The sequence below is a fragment of the Hippoglossus stenolepis genome, chromosome 18 (assembly GCF_022539355.2).
Source record: "Hippoglossus stenolepis isolate QCI-W04-F060 chromosome 18, HSTE1.2, whole genome shotgun sequence".
NCBI classification, from domain to species: domain Eukaryota; kingdom Metazoa; phylum Chordata; class Actinopteri; order Pleuronectiformes; family Pleuronectidae; genus Hippoglossus; species Hippoglossus stenolepis.
Window position 1 is genome coordinate 15,168,609 of NC_061500.1, and position 12,345 is coordinate 15,180,953.

Here is a 12,345-nt window from a genome sequence, read left to right on the forward strand (position 1 = left end):
CAAAGGTATTGTAGTAAGGACTGGGTTCAAGTGACTTTAATATTAACAAATCTTTTAGTAGATACATATTTATTTGGGAATTCGGCCGTATTAAAATACAGCACATATGAGCACAGCATGTAGAAAAGAATAAAACAGATGTGAAGGGATGACACCATAAGTATACGCAGCGTCTCCACCATCCATGACCCGGAACAATAACAAGTAAGTAAACGTTCACGAGCCAGTCCAGCATGGCAACTGACAGCTGCCTCAAATCGCGGCAGCTGCTAACCCGCAGTTTCTGTTGCCACCGGAAGTGCCTCCACGAGCTGCCGCCGCCACGATTTGCTGAGCTCCACCTGACGTCAGCCTGTCAAACTTCATTTAGCGAACACATGGTTCCGAAGCGGCTCTGCAACTCATGACACACTTTACCTGCCGGGGCCGGGAGGTACTTTTATTTTGTAACAAAGAGCAGCGTCGTTCAGATGTGAAGTCCCCTGTATTATTACCCCCCCCTCCCTCCTCCTCCCGTGTTGCTAAGCAGCAGGAGGCAGAGCAGCCTCCACGAGGGGCTTTGAACCTGCTTTGAACCCGGCTCATGCTGCCTTCACTGCCCCTCGTAACTCCCGCCGCTGGCCTTATTGACTTCGTTATAAATAGAGCCGAGACTCTGGTGGAGTTTAGATTTGTTTCGATCCTGTGAGCTTTACTGACACCAGAATGTCCATATCGTTATACGAATAAATAAATGGCACGGTGTAAAAACATAGAATAAAATCATCACACTTTAAGAGTAGACGGGGATTAATCAACAAACAAACTTGCTCTGATTAAATATGATTATTTCCTAAATCCTGAATGTTGAGGAATTTTTGACCATCCTCACACATTACTGCATAGGCCACTATATATTATGTATATTGTATATTACAATATATCTGTACAGGAGAATAGTGCCTGTCTAATTCCACAGATACTCATTTCTAAGCAGTACCAAGGTCAGGTTATAGATAAAGGACCAACCAACAGTACATTGTGGTGTCTATGTTCAGGGACTTTCAACTCAGATGCTCCAGACAGAGAGACACCAACTTCAACTCTTTTGCGTATTTCACCAGTGGCAAGACGTAAGGACACAACATGAATAACAGGAGAGAAGAAGGCTGTGCCATCTATTCTTTGACTGATCAGTTTCTGCAGACACTGTATCGTCCTGAGCTGCCTCATCTTGTCCTGTGTCTCTGTGGAGTGTGACAAGCTTCTTCTCTGTACAGCACCGAATGCATCTTACTGACTGATGATTTTCCTCTACACTTACTCGAGTTGCCCAGTTTAGATAAATACAATCTTAATCACAATGTGTGGAACATTTTAATCAACTAAACTTTATTCATGGATTCAAAGTTCATACCTTTTTAATTGTCTCTATTCCATTTCCCACATGTCCATCAGTGTCACATCAGCACCAGCAGGGACATTTCAATATTTGCATTGTTCAATCCATCACTGAATCTTACCTCTGCCACAGCTTCATACTCAATTATACACAGGAATCAACAATGTTCCACTTATATTCACAGTTACAGTACAAAAACCATCACACTCTGGCACAATCTGACACTTTGTATCTACTAGGGAGTATCTACGAAACCCCAAATTATCCAGTATATTTTAAAAACCAATTCTTGACGGTCAGTTTCCCCAAATAAAATTAAAGGCATTGCCCTGAGATTTCTAAACAGATGAAAGTGCTGCTTAAAAGAATGCTCATGAGAAAAAAAAAGAAAAACAAACATGCTGGGGGTCTTATGAGGTTTTAAGAGAATAGATCAGCTTCCTCTTCTTTGTCATATTGTGGATTCCAGGGACGTGCACAGACATTTCGAGGGCCCACTGCTCTAACATGAAAAAAGGAAACACCCCGACCCCCCTTTGCTAGTGTAAGTTAACATACTACGTAGATAAGCTCAAAACACAAAATCATATCTATGTTTAAAGTCATTTACAGGAAACTGTAGCCTAACACAGTCATCTATCCGATTGCAAACCACAATATTTAAACTTTGAAAATAAAGAGAAAATGGCTCTACATCATTTCTTAAAATCTTTTATGACCGGATTATATCACACTTTAATATGGTCAAACTTTAGAAACTATTGGGACGACTCATATCTATGCACCTAAAATAATAATTAAACTTTTCTGTTCTCCAGGGGGGCAGCTCAGTTAAAGAGGGCAAACGGGCAGTTGCCCAGGCAACTTAAGGCCTGTGCTGTGCACGTCCAATCTGTATTCATTAGTGCACAGCTTCCTGTTGTTCAAAATCAATGAAGGGAGAAAATATATTAAATTGTACATAAGTAACCACCGCCCTCGAGAATGTTTGGCACAGTTTCATGAGAAAAGAAAAGTACTCATGTTCATGTTATGATTCAAGGTTCAGGCAGGATGATCTCAGCCTGTTTTCACGAGTACTGAGTGTTAGAGATTTTCTTCCACAGTAACGTCTTCAGGTTGTTGAGGACCAGCGAGTGATGCACCTCCATCTGGCTCGCCAGGCCGCTCAGCGTCACACAGGTGCGCAGCTGCTTCTCCAGGTCTCCGCGCAGGTCTGATGGCGCCCCGAACAGCAGGAAGTCCTGCAGCAGCACGCACACCTTTGCGAGATTGGGCTGCACGACCTCAGTGTTACACTGCTTCACCAGCCGATCGCAGGTGGCCGTGCAATCCCGGCCGTAAGTGCAGTCTGCGTTGGTCTCGCACCGCCGGCCCTTCAGAAACCCCCGCACAACCGCCTCAGACGCCACACTGTGCAGGTTGACCATCTTGCAGTCATATTTTGTGTTGTAGCCCACATGTAGTGGACTGGCGTCACAGATTAGGAAACTGCCGTAGGAGCCGTGGAACACCTCCTCCACAAACTCCAGCAGGCCTATGGTGATGCGAGCTCTCAGGGGCCACGTCGGCGCGAGCCAGTGGTTCAGGCCTAAACTCAGGGCCTCAGGGACCAGGGCCTGCAGGTAATGAGGCACCTCCAGCCTGTAGAGGGAGCTGTGGCCCACGCGCTCCGTCACATACAAGTCTCCGCAGAAGCCGAGCAGCTTGGGGGTGTGCTCCTTCTCCTGCAGAGCCACCATCAGGAGGAACTCGTTGATCTGGAGGAGAGCCCAGATTGATTTGGCCTCGGCTAGAGTCACTTTGCCATCCTGGTTGATGTCAGCGAGAGTGATGACCCTGTCCACCAAGGTGCTCAGGGACGACTGATCACCAAGGTTCACCTGCAAGAGGGGGGTTGACACTGTCTGGTTAAATATGTATTATTCATGTTTTGGTTTTTTTTGTCTTGGTTTTTTTTCATATTTACTTTAAAACAAGATGTCCAAAGTCATCATTTATGAGAGATACAGAAGATTTCTTCCTACTCTTTTTCGGACGAAAGATGAACTATTCATCAATGTTCATTTATGTTACTTAATATTCATGCTATGTTTTATTCCTACTTCCTATGTTGCTGATGTCTATTTCGTGATATTTTTGTTCACAAATGTTTTTCATTTTACCTTTTTCAAAAACGTTTGAAAAAAACTGAAAACCAACTAAACGGTAATTAAGGTGAGTGATTGTAATTGCTGAAATCAAAACAAACCTTGAGGTAACTGTGCAGCATCTCTTTAAATTCATCCATGGAGGTTCCACGAGTGGGTTTGTCGAACAAGCTCATCTCCTGTCGCAGCACAGAGTCCGGAGCCCCATCGATCTTCACAGGATCCTCGATACCGCACTTGATCACAACAGGCCTGTCATTCCACAGTCCACTGTACACCTGCACACATAGATATATGTGAGAAAACATGTCTACATGCTTGTACTGTATGTGACCATGCAGGCATGAATGGAATACAATGTGAATAAGCACTCAGGGACTGAACATTGGTTTGTTTTCCCCTCTCTCTTATAAAATGTAAAACTGCCTCAATTATTATTTTCAGATGGATGAATTTTTTCCAGCAAACCTGACAATGGTTTGTCTATGAAAAGCTAATGCAATCCAAGCTTTTTTTCCCCATTGAATTGTTGATTTAATATTCTTCATGGAAAATTATAAATAAATATAAGCAGAAAAAGGAAATATTATCCCAAAAAGTAAAAAGATCTGTGCCTCAACTTACATATTAAATCGATGAGCCAATAAATGTTTATTAATTAACTGAGAATAGTAGAATGGCAGAGCAAATACACCTCAGCCTCACCATGAAACCACAATTCAATTCATTTATTAGAATTGGCAACAAATTGCACACACTCAAAAATAATAACATTATATCCAAAATATATATATGTGTGTGTGTGTGTGTGTGTGTGTGATACCATATTGAATACTTTAAGACCTTAAAGTGGCACAATTATGTTCTAAAAGCATAAATACATCCTGTGCTACACTTTCTTTTTAGATCTACAAGAAGCTTGTGTTTTTCTGGCTGGCACATGACAAGCGTTCGCTGCGAAAAGCAAAGAACAATAAAATGTGCAAATTACTTCTTTAGTCAAAACGTCTTGTGTGGGTGTGTATGTACAGTGTTTGCGTGTGTGTGTGTGTGTGTGTGTGTGTGTGTGTGTGTGTGTGTGTTTGTGTGTTTGTGTGCTCATTTTACCTGATGTGTGGAGGACATGGACATGCAGTGCTGCATGGTCAGAGTTCTCTGGTCACACAGAGCCTTGCAGGACGAGCCCGATATGATGCCCCTCCTGTAGTGGTCACACTGCAAAGCAATGTCAATGAGGAATGGTTATATAATGAATCCAATGTTTACATTAAGTATTTCAAGATTTCTGTTTAATCCCACCCTCACTGTGTGTTAGCATTGTGTCAGCTGTGGTGTGACAGCCTTCATACAGGTGACTGAGAAGAAGAGAGGAGTGAGCAAAAAGTGGTTGGATAGGGACGGGCAAGAAAACAATATCCATTATTAAACTTTCAGTGAAGTGCATTAGCTCAGCACAGCCTGAAACATGGGAATCCAGCAAAAAGTGATGAAATCTGGCCACCAGCACCTCTGAAGTGCACAATCTAACACTTTATCTAAAAACAAACAACAGGAGAATTGGCAAGAAAAAACAGAAAAGTGTATTTCCAGCTCTTCTTTTAAGATCTTTCCATGGACACAAGATCAAGTTTCACCGATGCTTCCCCATGTTACCTCTGTTCTTAGTCATGTAGGTAGAAAACCACAATAAGTGTATTGTGGTTTTCAATGTGAAGTATCCTGTGCAAGCTTTCATCCAATGGGCACGCTGCTTTGCAAAGTAAAGTCCTGATCTAAGATCTTCCAACCAACACTTGCTGGTAGTTCCTAAGTCAAGGCTGGAAACTGAGGAGAGGAAATTTACCCATTTTCAAATCATTGCTAGAATAAATGTTTTGAAAGGAATTTGAAATGGTTTTAATGGATGTTGTTTTGTTATTTTTTACAACCAAATGAGAAAAAAACGCAAGATCTCAACCAACGTTTACAAACATCACAACTAAAACCAGATGCTAATATGAGGCTATATTCAGCTGCTACTAATGATACATTTGGCTCAGTAACATAACATTTAATCAATGGGGCTATTTTTACTTAATCCTTTTTTTTTATTCTCATTGAGAGTTTCAATCTCTTTTGAGATTTTTGAGAGACATTCACACTAAGCAAATAAATACAACCCAACCAAAAAGTCCATGAATCAAAGCAACACAACATCGACTTAATCAAACCAATTACAAGAATCATGAAAAACATCATATAACCAAGATTTTAAATCACCAAGGGGAGGGTGGAGCTGTTTTCAGACATAAACTTCACTGGAGAATTGGATGTGGACTTTCTGCGGTGGAATTCTTAACACACATGTGCACAACCAAGATTCTCTGTTTGGACAACACCGAAAACCATACAGAAATCTCTGCAGTGTTCACGTGAGGGGTGGCATCGGCCCTCATCACCACACATCTCTTGACTCTTTGTCTGTGTTAGAAACATCATCAAAACGCCCACTTGTGTTCTGATGATGTTTCCTGTATAGACGATCTCCTGCTGTGTTCTGACATCGTTCTGACTATACCAGGGGGTGGGCTGGACAAAGCCTGCAGAAGATGCGGAGCCTCTCACTCTGACATTTGCGTTCTCACGTACAGCCACTCCGGCGAATGTCCGCAGGATCTCCAGTGTTCAGTGTTTCAGACGAAAGCAGCTTAAGACTCCAGTTGTAGGAAAGATTGCAGCCCATTGAAAGGTGCATATAGGGGATATCTGCGGTGATGTGGTTACTGGATTCGTGGCCTTTCTGATATGGTCACTGTCTTGTCACCATTGTGCCGTGAGCGTCAAAGTGTTGAGACTGTACTTACGATGACCATATGGCAGACATGCCCGCGGCAGAGTTCCGTGTAAGAGGCGTACTGCATGTAGATGACCCAGCTGGTGACCAGGATGCCCAGCCATGCCAGGAGAAGGTACTTCACCTTAATGGCCGGGAGACGACTCTTCGGAGGGAAGCAGGGGCAGGAGAAGAGAAAACAGAAAACGGTGAGCCAAGAGGACGTGACAGCTGGTTGTAGAATCAGGACTACAACGCAACAGTGCAGTGACTGAGAGAACAGCTGGTCTCTTGACCTCAGGATACAACCAATATGATGGAAAAATAATATTAAATAGAAGTACAAGTGCATCGGAGCAAAGAACATATTACATGGCAAAGTCCTGCTTTCAAAATCCAACTTAGTACGTACTTTTATTCTACTGTATTCCCTGATTTGACCTAATTCTAGTTTTTATTGTGGTATGGAGTGATCATGCTCACATTTCTGTCACACGTTTTAGTATTATAGTATTTAATAAATGAAAATACAAGTACATCGTGGGTTTTCAGTTTAACGTAATAAAGTACAGAACAACTTACAGAACAATCTAAAGCTCAACTCTTTTTTTTAACCTTACACTCACAACATGTCTTTTGCCTACAATGCTCAACATGATAGAAAACTCTTTATTACATCAGACCCTTGACTCAATTTATGTAATAAAGGTACATGAATATTATATACGTAATTTAAATACATAAAATTTGCATTTGAGGCAAACAATTTTGAGTTTTTTACTTCCAGCTGTTCTTGTTTTAGTTGATTCATTTGCTTTAAATTAAATATCATGTATTGTATTGATTCCTTTTACTTCCTTCTGCTATTTTGCAAACGTTACTGTTTCTAAGGTTTCGACCTGGAGTGAACTGCCCATGCACACAGATGGTTGGACACACATGCACTGCAGTGGACCCTGACAACAACACAACCACAACGTGTGACATGATCCTGATGCTCCCACACAGACAGTACCTGCAGGCCTTTGGAGAGAGGGCAGAACAGCACCAAGTGGACCAGTCTCCTCACAGCCCTGGGCATCATGAGCGCGCGCGTGTGTGTGTGTGTGGAGGCAGAGAGCAGAGATCACATCCTCACATCCTCATCCTCATCCTCATCCTCATCCTCATCCTCAGCAGCAGCAGAAAGCAGATCCACACCAGTTACACAAATAACCACAAAAAGACCCGTATGATTATGAATCCATGATGTTTCCTGCACCAACACACACACACACACAGCCAGGATCTCAACTCCACAGCACCGTGTCCTCATCCATCCCTTTCTTTCCTCCTCAAACGTGAATCATTCGCAGGAAAGACAACACCGATCATGATCGCGTCCTTGAAACGGGGCAGTTTGTGATTCAGGATCCATCTGGTGCAGGAAACTCTCCGCCGCAGCCAGGAGGAAATGAAAAGGGACGAGAAACGCCTTGAGCTGCGATCGAGAGGAAATCCGTTAATGATGATATCTTTAAATCTGAGAGGACATTTCTGCGGCTCAGACACGAAACCTCTGTTTCCCAGCGACTCATCACTGCGCTGCTGCTTTAAAGGGGAGGATGCGGGGAGCTGCTTCTTTATTCTGCCGACATAAATCTGCCCTGCGTGGGTGTGCGCGCGCGCGTGTGTGTGCGCCTCATGTCCCTGTCTCTATGTGAGGAATAACACATGTCAACAGCACACCCTGCCTTACATATACTGTATTTACCACCTGTTATACATGGAGGATTTGAATTAGGAGCATAAACAGGACACACTTAAATATTTTATTTTGCTAAAAAAATAAATAGGCCACTTGGTTAGTTTCAGTTTTGTTATGACATTTGTATATTTGTCTCCTTTTGTCTTGTAGGTAGATTATTATGAGACCTATTAAGCCCACTAACAATGTAGCCACGTAAAACGTTATTACATATCACAAATTAAAGTTTAAAGAGAAAATTACATGTTTTATATTCTCTTTACTTCTTCTTAAAACCAGTCAAATAGAAAAGTATCTTTACTTTTCCAACAATCACTTGACAAAATGTATTAAATCTTAACTAATACCCCAGAGGCCAATAAATCAAATACTCAATGGCAAATTTACATACTCTTTCTGAACTCTTTCTGAAGAGTATAATAGTAAAAACCTTTGCTGGGCTACATTTTGTCACTTAAAAATAAAAACTGAGTTAAAAAAAAAATGATATGCTGTTAACTTTTTCTTAATCTGTAAAAAATACAAAAGCACTTAATTTTTTTTAAATGAAATCAAATCTATAACAATTTATTTTTATACCAAGTATTTCCAAAATGTATTAATTTATTTCTTAAATCTACCTGCAGCTTCTCATTTTGTCCAGAAGGGTCGTGTTGGTTGTAGCTCAGTATCTGAGCAAACACTTGGAGTAGTTACTTTGCACCACTTATTGGATTTCAGTTATCGATGCATTAATGTGTACTTTATTGTTGCAGCAGGTAATGGAAAGGCTCATTTTATTTACTGAATTTAGGGCCATATAGCCTTTAATCCCCCCACAGGAATAAAATAGTATTATCATAATCTTTGATTAAATACATTATTTGCATCTGGATGATAGTGGAGTACATGAATAAAGTAGCAGCAAATTATAAATGAAAAGATAAAAATGATTGTGGTTAAAAAAAAGAATCCAACCGTGGCATGAATGTGGATTCACCAGAGGAGAAATAACTACATTGCAATCAAGAACAGTTTCAAATTTATATACACACAATATGCATTTATTCATTTAAAGGCTTTATGACATTTTGTTGTGACATGTTGCCGCACATACGTTTGAAATGAGTCCATGTGTTGATTTATATTTACTGGGTTTAACCTGCACCAACAAAGCCTCAAGGGTACAAGACAGTGGCAGCATGACAGGAATATTGTGATTAGAGATGAAGATATAACGTAAACCAGGGAAGCACCGGTCTAATACTGACTGGATTTCAGTAAGAATAATAGAAATGACTCTGTTTAATTATATATGTGCTTACTACATCATGTGTAAGTAGTGCACCAGTACATTTTGCTTGGAGAGCTAATAAGCATGAAGAGAACGAAAAACATATTTCACACTTGCTAGAATGAGTCCTAAAGCCAATGACACTGTACAATATGTGACAATAGAAAACCCCTTGTTTCATATTATGCTCTATTGTTTAAATAGTTGAGATTGTGGTTATATTGCACAGCCCTCCATCTCATTAAACACTGGTATTGGGTTGATTCTCAAAATGATACTAAAAACCAAGTTCAGATTGGTGCTTCCCTAATGTAAAGGGTTGTTATGTTCTAGACTAGAGCATGTGAGTGTGAATATGGCAGTAACACAAAGAGCTGTCTGATTTTAGACGTCAACAGTGATGCACAACATACTTTATAACTTTTACACAACTTCAGTCTTCATACAAAGACAGCACTGGCTAATTCAACTTGTCCCCATACACCAACATCACAGCTTTTCTAAATATAGATGATGAATGGGAGCCGCAGCCAGTCTTAACTCATTAATACACAATTATTAATGTCTCTTGTATCAGAAGATATGATGTCATGAGCTTGGCGTGGAGGGAGCTGTGAGGCTGTGCACCAGCTCCATCTGCCTCCTTTTGTCTTTGGCACGGCTGATGGTCATCTTGAATAAGCGACAGTACAGCTCCATGGCAACCAGAGTGTCGTCATTCCCAGGCACGGGGTACGTGATGAGGCAGGGGTTACAGTTCGAGTCCACCACACCCACTGTGGGAATGTTCATCTTCGCTGCGTCTCTGATGCCCACGTGCTGCTGGAACACGTTGTTGAGGGTGGACAGGAAGACGATGAGGTCTGGTAAGCGAACGCCTGGGCCGTACTGGATGGGGGCGTTGGTGAGGAGCCCCCCCTGCCAGTACCGCGTATGGGCGTATTCCCCGCAATCCTGAGCGGTGCTCTCCACCAGGTGGCCGAACTGACGGCGGCGGCTGACGAACAGTATGACGCCGCCACGGTACGCAACGTGGGCAGTGAAGTTCAGGGCTTGCTGAAGGTGCTCCACAGTCTGGTCAAGATCGATTATATCTTGGTCCAAGCGGCAGCCGTACAGGTAGGGCTCCATAAGTCTAGATATTAAAGAAGAGAGAATTACAGAGAAATTAGAAAATTAACAGACAGAAAATTGGTACAGTGCAAACCTGGCAGAGAACAGGGAAGAGACCAACTGCCTGGTGTTTATGGGTTGTAGATTTCAGTTATTGACTCCAAACAAAAATGATTCTGACACCGGGACGTGCATTGGTGTTAGATTAGGTTTCATTTATTATGTGATTTGGTTATGATAACTTGTTAGGAGTATTTGTATTTAAGTTACATATACTTAAAACTTTTAACAGTTTTAACAGCATGTTAAATTTCAACTTGAAATGTCCCAGGCACCGGCCACTTTTGAGGCACCGGGGAAAAAAACAAAACAATGTCATGACTGTGTACAGTAAAAGGGTTCAAATATGATGCTGATCAATACAGATCCACTCCTGAATTAAAGCTCAAAGTTTGCACAGGAATATCACAGTCATGTGTTTCATTTTTAATAAATGTGCTGGATGACAGAGCAAAAACAAGATAAGTATCAATTATCAAAACTTACTAGAGCTGAAACAATAGTTAGTAAGTCAATCATATCAATTTTTGATTAATAAACAACTGATCGAGACTTTCCCACTTCTCAATTGTGAGGACTTGCCGTTTGTACTCTTCTATGACAGTCATCTGATTATCTTTAGATGTTTCACTGTTGTTGGACTAAATAAGCAATGTTAAGACACCATTCCTACATCTTAGACACCAGAACAATAATTTGTTAATCAAATTAAATAGTTAGATTAATAAAACAGCCTTTACATCACTAAGTTTCATCTGCTTCTCTGAAGGTAACTACATGGTAAAGTAAACAGCCCGCACACCTTCTGAAACCAGCATCTCAGCCACAGTTATTAATTTGTATTATTATGTGTGTAAAGTCAAACCGACCTGTGCCTGCAGCCTTGCTTATGTCCGAGATGAACTCTGGCGTCGAACAGGTCTTTCACCGAGAAGAGCTCAGCCACACGGAAAAAGTCCGGTTTGTCCAGAGGCAGGCTCAGGGCCTTTTCTGCAGGAAAGAGACATTGATGTAAATCTGAGGGCCACAGATGGTTCTCACACATCCATCCCTGCTACGGTGACTCACCTGAAACATCGTCGTGTACAGGTTGAAGAGGTTTAGCGGCCGTAGCAGTAGCATATTGATGTCCACCACACGAGTATCCGGTGGTAGCAGCTCGCAGCTGCCGCAGCCCCAACAGTCCTGAGCAAGAAACACAGACATCTGAGGTTAACTGACAGCTAGCATTTCTGCTAGCTACTCGGCTACTACTGACGTTAGCTGTCAGTCGCTAACCGACAAATGCATGAATTCAGAGCTACAGGTTTGCTAACTTGAGCTGTAACGATGTGAACTACACTCACAAACAAGCAGGTGATACTGAAGTGTTTGGTTTTACCTTTGGTCAGTGCTCGGGCAGCCATGCTTGCAGGAGTCACCTACCGCGGAAGGTCAGATTCTTCGTCTTTATCATTTCCGGTTTACGGAGGAAGCCAATCAGCGTTAAAATGAAGTACCGCCGCCTACTGTGTGGGAGTGGAACATTTATAATAGTTTTTGTATTTTTCAGTGAAAACTGTATTTGTTTTATTTAATCAACCTAGTTTCAAATAATGTAGTGGATTATTTAACAAAAATGGTAAATAAAATCTGATTTTCTACTCAAGCTTTCCTTAGTTACATCTTCAATGTTTCTCTATTAAATCAAAAATGTGAAAAATGGCTCGCTCCACAGACCTCATTACTTCACAGTGCTCACATAAACGTATAAGATGTTAAATTCCTTAAACACAGTGTTTATGTATCTTACTTGTTAAGATATTCTCC

At 41.4% G+C, this 12,345-nt stretch overlaps 2 protein-coding genes across 2 annotated transcripts; both read right to left on the reverse strand.

The window, feature by feature from the left end:
• Positions 1-1,350: 1,350 nt before the first annotated feature.
• dipk1b (divergent protein kinase domain 1B) lies at positions 1,351-7,992 on the reverse strand. Its single transcript, XM_035183891.2, has 5 exons — positions 7,359-7,992; positions 6,375-6,509; positions 4,639-4,746; positions 3,633-3,809; positions 1,351-3,264 (listed from the first exon to the last, which is right to left on the reverse strand). Exons 1-5 carry the CDS (start codon positions 7,425-7,427, stop codon positions 2,452-2,454), a joined length of 1,302 nt encoding a protein of 433 aa, XP_035039782.2. The 5' UTR covers positions 7,428-7,992; the 3' UTR covers positions 1,351-2,451.
• Positions 7,993-9,099: 1,107 nt separating this feature from the next.
• On the reverse strand, positions 9,100-12,029 carry mrps2 (mitochondrial ribosomal protein S2). Its single transcript, XM_035184338.2, has 4 exons — positions 11,918-12,029; positions 11,605-11,721; positions 11,406-11,526; positions 9,100-10,498 (listed from the first exon to the last, which is right to left on the reverse strand). Exons 1-4 carry the CDS (start codon positions 11,940-11,942, stop codon positions 9,952-9,954), a joined length of 810 nt encoding a protein of 269 aa, XP_035040229.1. The 5' UTR covers positions 11,943-12,029; the 3' UTR covers positions 9,100-9,951.
• Positions 12,030-12,345: the final 316 nt, after the last annotated feature.

Bases quoted from the DNA above. Each gene is read 5' to 3' on its own strand.
- dipk1b (XM_035183891.2), bottom strand. From the start codon at position 7,427: ATGATGCCCAGGGCTGTGAGGAGACTGGTCCACTTGGTGCTGTTCTGC. The intron at 4,747-6,374 runs GTAAGTACAGTC...ATTGCTTTGCAG, and splicing joins ATGTCTGCCATATGGTCATC to TGTGACCACTACAGGAGGGG. The intron at 3,265-3,632 runs GTTTGTTTTGAT...CCCCTCTTGCAG, and splicing joins TGCTGCACAGTTACCTCAAG to GTGAACCTTGGTGATCAGTC.
- mrps2 (XM_035184338.2), bottom strand. From the start codon at position 11,942: ATGGCTGCCCGAGCACTGACCAAAG. The intron at 11,722-11,917 runs GTAAAACCAAAC...TTTCTTGCTCAG, and splicing joins TGCCCGAGCACTGACCAAAG to GACTGTTGGGGCTGCGGCAG. The intron at 10,499-11,405 runs GTCGGTTTGACT...TTTAATATCTAG, and splicing joins AAGCAAGGCTGCAGGCACAG to ACTTATGGAGCCCTACCTGT.